This window comes from Trichechus manatus, unplaced genomic scaffold, assembly GCF_000243295.1.
Source record: "Trichechus manatus latirostris isolate Lorelei unplaced genomic scaffold, TriManLat1.0 scaffold00006, whole genome shotgun sequence".
Lineage (NCBI taxonomy): Eukaryota > Metazoa > Chordata > Mammalia > Sirenia > Trichechidae > Trichechus > Trichechus manatus.
The window spans coordinates 3,555,647-3,572,397 of NW_004443942.1; the positions used below are offsets into that span (position 1 = coordinate 3,555,647).

Below are 16,751 nucleotides of genomic sequence, written 5' to 3' on the forward strand. Positions count from 1 at the left end.
AAGTGCAAATGTCCTGAGGCAGAAGTGTGCTTTGTATGGATCTCTATATTTTTAATCAAACTCAAATACAAAAGTTCAAGACTACTGCATCAGAGGGACAAGATCATACACAGCAGCCAGCCCCTGAAAAAGTGGAGCTTATTTAGGAAATTGCTAGGGAGGCTGCAAATAGGGTCTTGGACTCCTACCCAAGGACCATTTCTGGAGCCTGAGGACTTTGGCTTCTGGGAGATCTAGAGATGCTCAGCTGAAGAAAACCAGTGATCAACTACCTCTTTTCTGTGTCTGTGGAAACAGAGGTCTGGTCCCAAAGCAAAGGTGCCAGCAGAGGAAGGCTTGGGGGAGACAATGCCCCAGCACACACTGTCCCTGTAATAAACTCCTGGGAAGGAGGCTTCATAAGGGAGACACCCTGACAGCTGTCTAAAAACTAATTGCCATTGAGTTGACCTCATGTGTGGCAGTGTAGAACTGTGCTCTACAGGGTTTTCAATGGCTGATTTTTCGGAAGTAGATCACCAGACCTTTCTTCCAAGGCACCTCTGGGTGGACTTGAACCTCCAGCCTTTCAGTCAGCAGCCTAGTGCGTTAACCTTTGCATCACGCAGGGACTCTAACAGCTCTCTAAAACCAAAACCAAACCACCGCCGCAGAGTAGAGTTGCCCCATCGAGTTTCCAAGGCTGGAATCTTTATGGAAGCAGACTGCCACATCTTCCTCCCCTGGAGTGGCTGGTGGGTTCGAACGGCTGACCTTTTGGTTCGCAGCTGAGCACTTTAACCACTGCACCACCAATAGTTCTCTACTCCTGCTTAATTTAGAGTTTCAACACCAAAGTTGCTCCCATCATGCGTTATCTCATTCAAGGCCTCCAAGCAACTCCTGAGGCAGGAATTATACATCCCAATTTTTTAGATAAGGAAAATAGGGTTCACAAAGGTTAAGCACACACAGCTAGGAGGAAGCGAGAGAGAGCCAGAACTGCAAAGCTAGCGTAATGCTAAATCCTGGGCTCTTCCCACTAAAGTACACTGTTTCAGGAAGGAAGAAAACCAAAGACATGCCTTTCAACGGTGGCTACATGTGAGCTATCATCATCATCATCGTCATTGTTGTTGTTATTTTTATTACTGACATTTTTAACTCAAGGCATCTTTAGCACCTTGCAGCTTACATGAAACTTTCCTATTCATTATCTCGTGTTATCCTTGAAGATTTTGTTAGGCAGGCAGGGCAGGGTATGACCTAATGTCCCCCTACAGCAGGTGAGGAAACCAAAGCCCAAAGCCCCACAGCCCCACAGCCCCACAGCCCCACAGCCAGGAAGCAGCAAAACTATCATGTTTCATCCCCATTTTATATTTATCTGCAGAATTCCCCAATGTTGGGGACTAGGTCTGATCCACTGTTCTCTCCATCCCCTGGCCAGGCTGGGTCCTTGATGAATGTTTGTCGAACTGAGTTGGCCTGACTTGCAATAAGCAAAAGTCCTGTGCTCAGAGAGATGATGCCCAAGAGAAGCAGCCTCCAAGAAGAAATTGCACTGAATACAGCCATAGCTGCTTCCCGCGAGTCAGGCTGAGCCATTCTGAAGGGCCCTTCAGTTGTGTCTTAAGGCCAGACAGCTCATTTTCTCTAAGAGCCACAATCTCAAGTGTCTCTTGCTCATTCTCAAGAGCTCAGCTCAGGCTGGCCCCCTGGAGCCCTGTTACTGGTCACCTCCCTGTCCCCTTCCCCACAGGGGTACTCCTCTGAGCTCCAGGCCTCTTCTTACCATGCCCCACCCCAGGCCCTGCTTTCACTGGGTGCTGGGATTAAACCGTATTGCTCCGCTTGCCTCTCAGCACCCATCACCACACCCTTTTCATTGCCTTCAACAGTTTCTCCATTCCCCACCTGTTCCGCCTGAATGGGAGAAAGATGATCCCTTTCTTCCCAGAGGTAACCCTGCTTCTATGCCCAGGAACCCATCTTCTCTTCTCTCCTCAGGGGCCCTGCTCCAAACCTTGGCCTCCAGTACACACTTCCCCCACCACCACCCTCACCAGCCAATTCACCAGAAGTGAGGTCTGGGCCCTCAAACTTCTTAAAAGCTCCCCAAGCCATTCTAATGTGCAGTCAGTGTCTTGAGAACAGCCTGTCTTTTAAAAAAGAGAGAAACAGAACAAAACAAAATACGATGGAATTGAATAACACAGAACAGAATATAACAGAAAAAATATCAGAGTGCCTTACACATTGTAAGGCTAAGTATTGTTTCTAAACAGTTTTGTTTAATTGTGTCTGTATGGGTGTAAGCAGGTGTGTCATCCAGGATCATAATGAAATGTATTTCCTGCTGTGGATTAAGTGAAAAAAAAAAAAAATTAGAAACACTTCTCCAGTTTCTGCTTTATCTCATGATTCTCCTCTACAGTCAAAATCCCCGGAAGAAGCACCTGCCCTCACTTCATCTGGCTCCTGTAACCCTCACCCCCAACATCCCACCAAAGCTGCTTGCAGAGGTTACCACATCCTCTTCTCAAAACCCTTGTCCTTCCACCTACTAGTGGGTTCCGACAAACAGGCAACTCTCCTGTTCAGGAAATTCTCTGTCCATGAAGTCTGTGTTGTTCTCCAGGTTCTCCTGGCTGCTCCTTCTCTCCTCCAACTCTTAAACATCTTACACTCAGCTTTCTTTCAAGCATCTGTTTTTTATCGTTTCTCTTTTGACACCCTCTCCTCCCAGTCAATGCTGCAATTATTCTGTGCACGAGCCTCCAAATCCATGTTTCCCCAGTTTGCTCTCTTGAGCTCCAGTCCAGTAGCTAGCTAGTTCTGTGCCAGCCATCTGGAATTCAAGTGGGGGCTAAGGGAGGGGGGAGATAATACTGACAGTGTTCCGTTCAAGTCATGCATTTAACCATTACAGGCAGGTGAGGCAAGCAAGGGAAGGCTTATCATCCACATTTTACAGAGGAAGAAGTTGAAATTCTGAGAGGCTGAGGGACATTTCTGTGATCCCTTTCCAGTAACGGTAGAAAAGATCCTAGAACTTCAGATTCCTACTCCAGTGTTCTTCCCTTTACACTATGTATGGGAAACTCAACTTGCATAAATGTCAGATTTTTCCCTTTTTCCGTACAGATTAAAGACAAAATGACATCTTTAAGGATATGATGAGGTTCCCACCATGGGGAAGAAGTGAAAGGCTCCAAGATTTCTTCCTCCTGGTGCTTCATTCTCTTCTCTCTTCCTTTATGTGAGGAAATGCAGTAGAATGGGTTTTGGGGATGCCTCTTTCTTGGAGGATGTCCTCACCCTTGGGAGGATGGTTCTTCATCCTTGCCTCCTTACAATTTAAGAGATGAGAGGAACCTAGCTGGCCTGCCAAGGGTAGGGTGCATGGGGCAAGCTAATCAGGCTGTCCTCGTGTTAGCCTTGGCGAAATGAGAATTTTTTTATGCATCCATTACTTGGGAACCAAGCAAGGTGATGGTAGGTAGTAGCTAGAGTCATAGGACTTGGGTCCCTTCTTGTTGGCTTCACAATACACAATCACCTTTAAAACCACTGTTGCGTAATTGCTGCCATACTTGATGGCTTTTTCTTCCTTCATGTTGTGTGACTATAACAATCAAGTGATTCATAAGCACTGCCCTTCAGAAAACTCTAAAATCTCCATCACAGCACTGTTCCTACATTTCTAACTACATGATGATAAGATGAAAAAGAAACTGGGTTTACTGAGATTAAATATATTTCAATTATCTGATACGTTTCAGCTTTAATTGATAACGAAACACAATTGCCCATTTGAACTTCTCATTACAGCAGCTGATTCACTGGGGAATTTTCTACCTGACCCAGAGACAGCTCTAAAGATAACATGAGCCCAGTGATCCCATGAGCCAATGACCCAGTAGTCTATTTTTAAAAATCATGCATTATCAGAAGCACATCCATAAAAAACCAAGGGCACTGGTTTTTAAATTATCTCAATACGTGTTTTCTAAGTGTGGGAGATATAATGGGGTTGGTATATGTGAGAGTAATCAGAGGCTATGGAATTTGCACCAAGGGAAAGAGGTAGCTGGCAGTGGCTGGAGAAGGGGAGATAGTGATGTGAAGGCTTCAACAAGGAGTTTGCAGGCCACCTGGGGGCCTGGTTGGGGCCAGATGGAACAGAGAGCATGTGTTCCAGCAAAGAGGCTAGACATTCAACAGCTCCACTGCTGTTGTTGGGTTACACTTCCACTACCATCCCCACTAGCTACACCATAACTTCTACCGCCACCTGCACCATCAACACCTCTGCCATCATCACCACCACTACTAGGATGACACCAACCAACAATCTTCCAGGGCAGAGGCCAAGGAGCACCATTTATGATAAAATGAAATGATGCTTCATAGAAAGAGTCACTGAAAATATTCCCTGTGTACATGGTGGGGGTGGAGGTCAGGGTTTTTTATCTTATCATATTGCAGTAGAATGTTGGAAGAGAGAGTTAGCCGGCCAGTAAGGAAAAGCTTGGGGACCAGGTCCTTCTGAGATGCAGAGAGGGTGCACCTATAGTAATGAACCTTCCAGAGCAGCGTCCACCATGAATCTCTCCTCTCTGAGGAGGCATCCCAGAGAAGGAGCAGCTACAAAGAGCCTTGAGAAAATAACCCTGAACAGAAGCTGAGCCTGCTGCTCAGATGCCGGCCGTGGAGCATGGGACTCAGCCAGGGAGCTCGGGCACTCACCGTTACTGCTGTTGTCATCCACCAGGATGATCTCCTTGAGCAGGTGTGAAGGTGTGCGTTCTATGGCTGAGTGGATGGAACGCAGCAACACAGACAGAGCTTCGTTGACGAAGATGAACACAATGCTCACCTCTGGCAGACTGTCGGGGAATGAGAGGTTGCGGCACCTGGAATTAAGAACAGCCAGACTCAGATCTGTCAGTGACTCAGCCAGGGTCACTCCAGGTGCTGGTCCACCCAGGTCTTGGCTCTAGCTTTGCTGCAGGGCTCAGAGCCTAGATTCTTCCCAGGACTTCTTCTCTGATACAATTAAGACAAGCCTTATGTATGTGGAAGACAGGCTCACAACCGTGAAAACCAACCTGCCCTACCACAGAGTCTGAATCTGTCACTGACTATCCCAGCTAACCCTAGCCCTAACCCTGACCCAGACTGAATAGGTGGCAGGCTGAGGCTTGCTTACTTTGGACATCAGGAAAGATCAATTCCTGGAAGAGGACATAATTTTTGGTTGAGAGTCAGTGAAAATGAGGGAAATCCTCAATGAGATGAACTGACGCAATAGCCACAACAATGGACTCAAACAAACCAATGATCATAAAAACAGCACTGGACTGGGCAATGTTTCTTTCTGTTATACGTAAGGTTGCCACGAGTTGGAGCCCATTCGATAGCAATTAAAAACAATGACAATAATCCCAGCTGGACAGTTGTGCCATGAGCACCTAGCACAGTGCCTAGCACCTAGCAGGTACTTACTGAGTGTTCCCTGAAAGAATGAGCAACATTTCCAAACCTGACAGGATGGGAAACGCAACCAAAGGGAAGTGCTAGTATTTCCAGAATGGCAGCTAACACCTAGGTGAGGGCAATCTTTAGATGACCAGCCAAAGGAGATGAATATGTCTCCTCCCAAAAATTCCTACTGCCAGATTCCACCCTCCTTCACTCTGGAAGACATACTGCCTGTGGCCTCCTCAGGCATCACAAGGATCCAGTTTCCAGAACCAGGCTGAAGCTAGAGTCAAAGTCTCAACATAATTGCAGGATGAAAGGACTTTAGCAGACACCAAGTCCAGTCTCATTTGACAGATGAGAAAACTAAGGCTCAGAGAGGTTGAGAACCCACCTACAGCTGCACTGAGGCAGCTACCAAGCTAGAGGCCAAACTCTGGTCTTCTGACACCTACACAAGGGGTCTTCCCTGAAGGAGAAATGGCCATGGGTGAGGTGACCCTAACTGCCCCATTTCCCTCTAGCTCCACTGAAAGCCTGAAGCAATTTGGAGGTCTCTTATCTAAAGGACACGAGGCCTAATCATAGAAAACTGCATGCCAATCCCCACGTGAAGAGGAGCATAAACCCTGATATCAGACTCTGTAAAGAGGCCTGACAATAAGAAGTACCATGGCTCCAGAGGGCATGCCCAATTCCTTCCCCTGCAAGGATAGCCACTGTGGGCAGAAAACCACTCCTGACACCCTTCCCTGGCTGAAACTGAACAATGTTCCAGAAGGCACCAAGCTCCCATCTTCAGTATAGTTGAATGAGTTGACAGACCAACAATTACAGGGTCAAGTCAGCCCCTGTCCCAGGCATCTGTCCTGGGCTTAGGGATGAGGCTGCCCACTCCTAACACCTGCCACTGAAGTTCCCAGGGGCTCGGGCCTGGGGACCATGTTCCACTGCCTCAAATGAAAGGTGCAGCCAGGTTAAGCCAAAACCAAACCCACTGCCATGGAATTGATTCTAACTCATAGTGACCCCGTAGGGTTTCCAAGGCTGTAAATCTCTTAGGAAGCAGACTGCCACATCTTTCTCCTGTGGAACTGCTGGTGATCTCAAACCGCCGACCTTTTGGTTAGCAGTTGAGCACCTTAACCACTGCGCCACCAGGGCTCCTTGCAGCCAGGTTAGAACATATAATAATGAGCATAATAGCACAGGGCTTCTGCTCATCAGTGATTAAAGTGTGTGCAGGAAAGGAATGGGCCTGCTCTTCCTTAATGAGGAAGACTGCAGAATAACCAGTGCTGAGAAATTTGGAGAAATCACTGTGGGCCCCAGCCTGCTTAAGAGCATGAGATTAATAAACTAAAATCACCGTCTCTATGGTTACCAGAAATGTAGAGAAACTTCTATTTCCAGCTCTTCTTCTCTCTCACCAAAGGGGGTTGGAGGAAGGGAAAGAGTTGAGCCTTTTCCCAAATCTGCTTCATATTTTAAAGTTTTAATAAACCCATCAAACTATCAGATTGGTGTAGAATTCATTCATTCTTGTATTTATTAATGGCACAAATATTTATTGGCTTGTTCCATGAGGCAAGTACTGTTCTAGGCACCGTGGGTTCCACATGAAGTGGGCCAAGTCCCTGTCTTCATGGAGCTTATGCTTGCACAGGGGAAACAGATAAACATGGACAAACAAATGATACAATGTCATGTGAGTGTTAAGATGAAAGTAAGGCAGGGTAAGCAGACAGCGTGATGTGGGGCAGCTGTTCTAGAAGGAGTGGTCAGGGGAGACGTCTCTGAGGAGGTGAATTTTAATCAGAAATTTAAATGGCACACAAAAGTGAACTATGCAAACGTCCCGTGGGGCCAAGGGAACAGCCCCTGTGGCTGGAAAGGGGGGAATGGAGGGACACAGCTCAGTAACTGTGCTGAAGGGAGGAAGGAGATATTGGAGGGGAAGGAATTTAAACAAGGAGAAAGGTTGGGATGTCATCTTTAAGCTCATCAGACCCTTTCCTAGTTTTTTTTTTTTTGTTGTTGTTATGAATGTGATTTTTATAATAGTAATTATAAGATTTGTGGTTAACAGTCAAAGAATTCCTTCTGGCTGGTACTTATTTAGCTATCAAGACCACCAGCTGGGCTTTCCTTGTTGTTTGGTGCCATCAAGTCGATTTCAACTCATAATGACCCTATGCGACTCAGTGGAACTGCCTCATAAGGTTTCCTTGGCTATAATCTTTACGGAAGCAGATGGCCAGGCCTTTCTCCCATGGAGCCGCTGGGTGGGTTTGAACCTACAACTTTTCCATTAGCAGCCGAGAGCTTAACCATTTGCACCTCCAGGGTTCTTGGGCATGGAGAAATGACCAAGGTAAGTATTTAAAACCCAACCTCCTTGCTCACTGCATTTTAAAAATAGTACCCTATGTGGTCAAACTAATAGCACGTGATAATTACTTTTCTTTTATAATGAGCGGCTTCAAATGAGGTCAATATAGCTGTACACATTCACTGTCCTTCCCACTGAGCTCCACCAGCAATGGAGACTGTGGCCCTTTGTCTCTTGTTCATTTTCACACATCTGCAGGGGGTGTCCTTGGATTTCTCCGAGCCTCACAATGTGGATCTCCAGGTTGTTCCCAGGAGTGTTAGGGGTTAACTGCTTTCTCCCACTCTCTTCCCTTTTTAATTCTGAATATAACCGGTTGGTCTCCCCGTCCCTGTTGTTGTTGTTCCATGTTGTTGAGTTGATTTTGACTCACAACGACCCCATGTGACAGAGTAGGACGGCCCCACAGGGTTTTCTAGGCTGTAATCTTTACAGGAGCAGATCACCAGGCCTTTCTCCCATGGAACTGCTGGGTGTGTTCGAACCACCAACATTTCAGTTAGCAGCCGGTTGCTTAAGCTCCTTTCCACCAGCACTTTTCCTTAAGCACCAGGGCTCCTTTCCCTTTTCCTATGAGACCAATTTTAATCTCTCCCCATAACAGCCATGCCAGTCCTGACAGTTTTGAGCTGCCACTCTATCCCCAAGCGTTTCTCCATTCAGAACTGAAATGTTAGGTTCATTTTACACTCTAAACTGCGCTGATCACTATTTTCGTATACAAGACACTTTATATATATATATATATACACACAAGACACATTTAAGTACAGTGTTTTTTTAATATAAAAACTCCTTTGAATCTAACAAAACAGCTATTATATTGTATCATATTTGTACTTGTTTGTGTCTGACTCCCACTATTATAATGTAAGCTCCCGACAGCAGGGGCTTAGGTTTGCTGTTGTGCTATCACCCAATCTTAGACCAGGGCCTGGCACATAGTCAGTGCTCAATGAATATTTTTGGAATTCAACAAGGTTAACAGGTTTGTTTATTTTATATAGGACCTAAATTTTACATGCAGGCCACTGATCTCAGAATGTTCCTTTTTCTTAAAATCCTCATCCCTCTGAAGGAGAGTCCTGTCTTCTCCCCGCAGAAGGTTCTTCCTCTTCTGTCCTTTCTCTCCCCCCTGAAATTATGACCCCAATTCCTCCTATTCTGTTTCCAGAAGCTCCCAATCTCCTTACACCAATAATTAAATGATCCCTCCAGGCCAAACACCCTGACCTCCTTAAATCCTTCTTTCCTTCCTCTTCTCTCCTGGGAGCCACTCAGGTCCCTTCTAGCAATGACCATGATGCTGGAGGCCCCTCTCTCTACATCACGGGGCACCCTCCTTCACCTTTCAGTTTTCCAAAAGTGGGTGTGGGTGAGCAGGAGAGATGAAGGATGGGCAGAACAAGAGACACAAGGCAGGACAGTTTCTAGGGAAAGAGCATGGGAGGGGAGAGGAAGCTGCCCAGGTGTTGGTTCCAGCTCTGCTCCCTTTGCTGTGTGGGCAAGCCACCTCACCTGTCTCAATGCCTTGGCCATAGAATAAGAAAGGTAGAAGAAATGACCATGTAGGCTTTGTCACTCTAAAAATTTCTGGATCTTTTATCTCACACATGGTGAATAGAAGACATCTCTTTGAAGAATAAGTTTGCAAACTTTCCCTCCCTACCAACAGCACCTTGTCATGGCCAAATATCACAAGAAATAGCCTCTTGCCACCATCCCAAGTAGACAGGACAACGAGCTCGTCCTAGTTAGCCCAGAAATTTCCAAGTTTTAGCACTGAAAGCCCCACTTCCAAGGAATCTCTTCAGTCCCAAGCAAACTGGGACAGTTGGTCACCCTACAACTAGACCACAAGCTTCTTGAGGGTAGGAGCTGGTCTTGCTCACCATTGCATAACCACTACCCTGCAATGCCTGTCAATTAGTGAGCAATAATCAGTATTTGCTGAATAGATGGATACATGCCTTTCAAATTCCCCAGCAAACACACACACACACACACACACACACACACACACACACACACACAGAGTAATGGTTCATATCTTCATCTCAACATTGAAGCAGCCCTTACATTGTTGAGGGGAGGAAGCACAAAGAAAGAGAAAGAAGAGGACATCAGGCAAGGTGCCTTGTCCACATACCTGCTGGTCATACCCACCGTCCTCACTGTTGGATACTGTGAGGTACTATCTGATACAGAATCCTGCAGAAGGGCTGCCTGAGGCCCTCAAAAGGACTACATCCAAGAGCTGCCACGGAAGAGGATTTCTTCGAACTCCAGCCTACCACTTCTGCTCCAGTGCCCAGCCCCTTGCTTTGCGCCTCAACCCAGCACCAACCCCCATGGACTTTGCCTGTCACATTTGTGCTGCAGAGATGTTTTCATCTAGCACCTGATCCTCTAGGATCTGGCCTCCCACACACTCTGCTGTACTCCTGCCCACAGCCGAAATCCTGCCCATGCTCTCCCTGAACTTGCCCTTCTCACCTGCCCTGGAGGTCTGCCTCTGCACACCCACCTCTCTTCTCACGTCTCCAGAGAAGGGCAGGAGACATGAAAGCCTGAGGAACAACACAAATGTAACTTGTTAGCTGCCTTCAAGGCGGTCCGACTCATGGTGACCCCATGCAGAATGGAACAAAACACCGCCTGGTCCTGCGCCATCCCCATGATTGGTTGCCAGTCAGACTATTATGATCCATAGGGTTTTCAATGGCTGATTTTCAGTAGCAGATCACCAGGCCTTTCTCCCTAGTCTATCTTAGTCTGGAAGCTCTGCTGACACCTGTTCAGCATGATAGCAACATGTAAGCCTCTGCTGACAGACAAGTGGTAGCTGCACATGAGGTGCATTGGCTGGGAATAGAACCCAGGCCTTCCGCATGGAAGGTAAGAGTTCTACCACTGAACCACCAATGCTCCCATAAGTGTAACTAGCCCTCCGACATTTAAGCTCCTTGAGAAAGCCGAACTATATAAGGCCAGCTCCTTACTCATTTGGAGAAGATGTACATTCTCTTGTAAAATTAAGCCATAAAAGTTCCCTGTTTATTTTTATTCTTGTTCAAAGTTGAGCCATTTTCCACTAGAGATAAAAACAAGGCATTTCTGAGAGGGGAGTAATAGGGCTGTCTAATAAGCCAGAATTGATGGTCATGATAAACTCGACTTTATCGATCTCAGCACATGCAAGGAGATGCGGGACGAGGAGCAGCCACGTAGGGAGCCTCTAAGCAGAGTTCCCCTGAGATTGCGTTGAGTTGTTTATGAGGTGAATTTATATCATAAGCTTCAATGCCATTACCTGTGAGAGGAAGGGAAGCAGTAGAGGACTGCATGCTGTCAACACAGGCTACCAGCCAGCAGGTAACACACAGCCCGGCAGCCAATGTCTTCTGCTGCGCTGGACACGTCCATATTGGGCTGATGATTCTCTCCTCCCATTGACCTCAGCAGATGCAGAAGGTTCTAGTCCATCAGAGCAGATGCTTCATGGGCAGCTTGGTTAGGGGGAAAAACCCAAAGACCAAACCCGTTGCCACTGAATCGATTCCAACTCATAGCGACCCTATAGGACAGAGTAGAACTGCCCCATAGGGCTTCCAAGGAGTGGCTGGGGGATTCAAAATGCTGACCTTTTGGTTAGCAGCTGTAGCTCTTAACCACTGCACTACCAGGGCTCCAGGTTAGGGGGAGGGAGGTGTATAAGACCTCTTGTGAAATGAAGATCAAAGTGGAAAGTGAACTAGGGTGTGTTTGCCAGTACACAAGGAGATGCGAGGAACAGGGTTCAACTACTGCAGAGCTCTGGGAGTAGACAGGGACCTACCTGGACAAAGCAAGTGACAAGGTGACACTCTCAGGTAACAACTTCCCCGAGAGGAGAAGTCATTCAGGCCCCTCTTTCTTCCCAGACTTCTCCCAGAGAAGCCTTCCCCTGCAGCCATAGTTCAGGTGCGCCATTAGCCACCTAGAGCATAAACCCTAGGAAACAACCTGGCCCCAGGGTCAGCACTGTCCCCTTGTCCCTCTCACGGCCACCAATTTCCTCACTCCAGCCTCCGCCCTCCTACCTGTACCCACAGGACTCATTTGATCCTCTTCTGGTTTTACTCAGTTAGACTTCTGGCTTCTTCCAGAGCTTTCTAGCTTAGGTAGATGCTCAGTTCTGCCAGCTACCCATCTGCTGGACTTCATGAAACTAGAGGATGAGGGCAATGCTGGGATTCCCATGAAACATGAGGACAGTCTAGATTTTCACTCCCTCTGCTGGGGTCTCTATCTCTCTAATCTCTGGAGCCAAGAGACTCCATGGTGCTTGCTATCCCCACTGCCCAGAATACTTAGACATAATAATAATTTCCATTTGCTGAGCACTTATGATGTGCCGTAAACCACGCTAAGAAATGTATAGACATTTTTACTCTTTATTTTCCCATTTTATTCCTTCCTATAATCCTGTGTGGTAAATATTATTATCCCCATTTTACAGATGAGGGGAATAGGGCTAAGGTGGTACATTATCTGCCAGGGCTTAAACCTGGGTTCATTTGACTCCAAAGCCTTGCTCATATCCCCCTGCTAAATGATGGTCTCCACCCTCCCTTCCATGCCCGCCCAGAGATCCCTCGGAGGAGATAGCGGCATTGTGTTCCTGGAAACTAAGAGACTTGGTGGGAGGGGCAAAATGGAAGAGCTGGTCCAGACCGCCAATTCTGCATGAAGAATGGAGGGGATGCAATCTGTATATTAGGATGACATGGGCCAATAAGATAAAACACAACTGAGAACACAAAACCTAATCTTGTCTTCCAGTTACATTGCCCCCTTTGAGATAAACAATCCAGGTGGCTCCTTGTTTGAAAGTTGCTGTCCTTTCTGCCATGTGGCCTCACAATTTGGTCCACAACTGATGGTACCAGAGACTGACTCCTGAGCCCAAAATAGTGATCTATGGGTTGGCTGTCAGTCTATGTGGTGGCCCGGTGCAGGAGCCCTGCCCAGTCAGAGCTTGCAATATTGATTATTGTGATGGTTAAGATTGTGTGTCAACTTGGCTGGGCCATGATTCTCAGTGGTTTGATAGTCATATGATGTTGTGATGACTTCCATGATGAGATTTGAAATTACGTGATAAACTCCATGACAGGATCTGCTCTGAGTAGCCAATCAGTTGAAAGGGAGTTTCCTTGAGCATGTGGCCTGCATTGAATATAAGTAGTTACTCTGGCAAGGCTTGTGGGCTTTTGCTTTTTCTGGATCCTGCAGCTGGCTCCTATTCGTCTGACCTCTAGTTCTTGGGACCTAAGCTAGCAGCTTACCTGTGGTCTTGCCTGCCAATCTTGGGATTCATCGATCTTTGAAACCTGTTAGCAAGAGCCCCATTCTCTGAGCTGCCGATCTTGGGTTCGCTAGCCCCTTCAGCTATGTGAATCAGTAGAAGCCTCTATCCTGACCCACGGACTTAGGACATTCCAGCATCTACAACCATGTGAGCCTTTTCCTTGATATAAATCTCTCTATATATACATATTTATATGCTTCCCTGGTTTTGCTTCTCTAGAGAACCCAGCCTAAGACAATCGTCAACCTATCAAGGCATTTCTCTTGGGCAGCTTGAACGTGAGATGCCCTAAGAAGGAGGTAAGCAGAAGGTTGGGCAGTAGAAACGGTGGAGCAGGAAGCAGAACATTGTCAGTGGGTGAACTGCAGACATGGACAGTCACCGTCAGAGACACAGCAGAAGTTGAGCAAAGAGTCAGGCAGACCAGAGCTGTTCCAGGACGCCCTGCACCACACTGCCCTCCTCCCAAGCCTGGCTGTGTGGACTCTCTTTCCTGTGCTCCCCCACACCCCTGCATCAGCTACAATTAACCTCAGCCACCTGTGGTCACCCAAGTACGTTCAGTTTCTTACTCCCTGAGAGTACACACACAGCACAGCACAGAAGGACTCATCTCACCTCCCAGGCTGCGATCAGATCCTCTGTGAGGCCCTCACAGCATCCTCCACTTTGCTTTCATGCCACTAATATGCTACTGCAGCATGGTTTTGTGTGGGGTTATTTAATAAATGTCACTGTCGCCACTAGACTGCAAACAGCATGAGGTCAGGACCATGTCTGTTTTGTTCACCAGGGTATCCCTCGTGCCTAGCACCATGTCTAGCACAGAGATGAAACTCAAAAAGCATTTGACGACTGAATTAACAAACAAGTGCATAAATATTTGAACAAATGAACAGTAGAACGCATTCAGGCCTGTGAATGCTCTGAGTGGGAATTCCAACACGACCTCACAAAAATGAAATCACCAAGTTGTACATTTACTCCATGCCTGACTCGAACAATAAAACCAGATTGCCAGTAAGCCAGAAGGGTGGGGTGGAGGGGGGGGATGCTGAAGCTAGTGGCTTCAGGGACCTGGCAAGGTACCACATCTGGCCCAGATGTATAGGAGACAATGAATATCTGATAACTGGGAGTTTTAACAGTGTGCAAGGCACAAGAAACAGGCCAGGCCTGATCTAGGAACAGAATTCCGTATGGAATCACTGATGAGTAAACTACCAGCTACATATGATTGTCAAAACAGTCAGCTTTCATCCAGAGGCAGAAGTTCAACAAGCATTCTTTCTGGTGACTCTACCAATTTAGACAAAGGAATTGCTATATAAAATGCAGATTGTAAGGAGGACAAAAGGGAAAAGCATCATTTAAAATGTAAACAACTGACAGAAAGCAGGAGGACCATTTGTTTCCAGACTATCTTATTAGAAATCCAGGGAAAATGGGATCCCTGGAGCTAAATGGACAGCCGCTCAGCGACCAAGAGTCAGCTGGCACCCTAGTGGAAAAGCTACACCAAGGACCGGGTATCTCTACGTTGGAGGCTTGCTGGCGAGTGGACCAGGTTCATGGCAACTAGGGCTGAGGAATGTGGGGCAGAAGGGATCTGCCAGGGCAGGGAAAAGTGGGTTCCTTAGATCAGACAAAGGAAGAAAGGCATCTTTGCTCTCCAGCAGAGCCTGACTCAGGGCTCAGCCGCTGAGGCCCACACCTCCAGGCTGGGGAGAGATTGCTCTCCTGGGACCTCAGGTCTCTGCTGATCTCCCTGAGCATGGATCCTCTGATCTGTCCTGCAGTGCCTGCTGGGCCCTGCCCTCACCTACTGCTGGGACAGATGCCCAGTCCAATGCTCAGTCCATGTGTCTCTGGCTCTTCTCCCACCTGAAGCATCATCAGATACTTAAAGTCATGATCGCGTCCCCCCAAGTCACCTCTTTTACAAGTCAGAGATCCAGATAATAAATTCACTAAAAGTTAAATAGCCATTACTATTTGCTAGGTAATGTTCTACCAAAAAGCCTGTTGCCGTCAAATTGATTCCAACCCATAGTGACCCTATAGGACAGAGTGGAACTGCCTTATAAGGTTTCTGAGGCTATAATCTTTATGAAAGCAGACTGCCACATCTTTCTCCTGCGGAGCAGTTGGTGGGTTCAAACTGCCAACTTTTCAGTTAGCAGCTGAGTGCTTAACCACTGTGCCACCAGGGCTCCTTGGTAATGTTCTAAGAGCTCTCTCTATATTACATATTCAATCCTCATATTACAGTCCCTAATTTACAGATAGGAAAACCAAGGCACAGAGAGCATAAGCTACTTGCTGGAAGTCACCCAGCTTGTCAGTGAGAGACCTGACCTTGGAACCCAGGGAATTGGGTTTTAACTGCTGCTCTATAACCTAAGCAGAAACTTCATCTGTTTTTCATATTACCCGGTTTATGTCCTGGTTGTTCTCCTCTAAACATACTTAATTTTCTCTATATCCCTTAGTATCCAATTCTGCAGCTGTGATCTGAGTAGCAGAGAAGAACAAAACTATCACCTCCCTCTTTTAAGACATTATACCTCTATTAATGCAACTCAAGATTTCATTAGCTTTAAGAGCAACACATCATGCTGTCGGCCTATAATGAAGTTAACAGTATCTAAGAACCAGAGTATCTTCCCAAAATGCTTTAGTTAAAGCGTATTTTCCTCAACTGTGTTTGTGTAGTTAGCATTTTCAAAGCAATAGCAGACTAGTTACTAAGGATGTTATTTTACCCCTTTGTCCTGAGGCTATCCTCATGTGAATGCTCTATGGGTGAGTCTTCCCTGCAGAACCAGGATCCCAAACTAGAAAAGCTCAACTGGCCAGGATAGGGCAAGGGTGCTGAGACGGTGTGGTATTATGGAGTCACAGGACTCAGGTAAAAATACTGGTTCTGCCTCATACCACCTGTGGGAACTTGGACAAATTTATTAACCTCGTGAATAGGAGGCAGGCAGTATAAAATGGAAATAACATAAATGGAAATAATAAAAAAACTACCTCAGAGAGATGGAAGCATAAAGTTAAATGAGAAAATGCACATGATGCAGTTTGCACAGTGCCTGACACACAGTAATTGAGCTAGTGGTGGCTCTACTAAATTATTAGCCCATGAGCAGCAATCACTGTCCCAGCTACCCTCCCAGCTACTTCACCTGGAGCCATCTTCCTTCTCCCCCACCCCTGGTTCTGGTCTCCAGGACCAACTACTAATTTGTGGGACCCAGTGCAAAAGGAAAAAGGTAGGACACCTTATTAAAAAATTATTAAGAATTTGCCCCCAGACACCCTTGTAGCTCAGTGGTGAGGTCATTTCTGAGGTTCACTGTTCAGCCGGGGAGTGGACAGCCCCATAAAACCAAATGGGACTAATGAGGCACAGCAGTCCAGGGACAAGGGCTAGAAGGCAAGAAGGGGACAGGAAAGCTGGTAAAAGGGAACCCAAGGTTGAGTAAGGACAGTATTGATGTGTTGTGAGGTTGTTAACCATTGTCATAGGGCAACATG

At 46.7% G+C, this 16,751-nt stretch overlaps 1 protein-coding gene across 1 annotated transcript in view; it reads right to left on the minus strand.

Annotated features, from left to right (window-relative positions):
* GALNT18 (polypeptide N-acetylgalactosaminyltransferase 18) overlaps positions 1-16,751 on the minus strand; it is a 406,298-nt gene that overhangs the window by 192,111 nt on the left and 197,436 nt on the right. Inside the window, exon 3 of the mRNA XM_004369650.1 lies at positions 4,732-4,898. Within this exon, the coding sequence (XP_004369707.1) occupies positions 4,732-4,898 (167 nt within the window). The remainder of the gene's footprint in view (positions 1-4,731; positions 4,899-16,751) is intronic.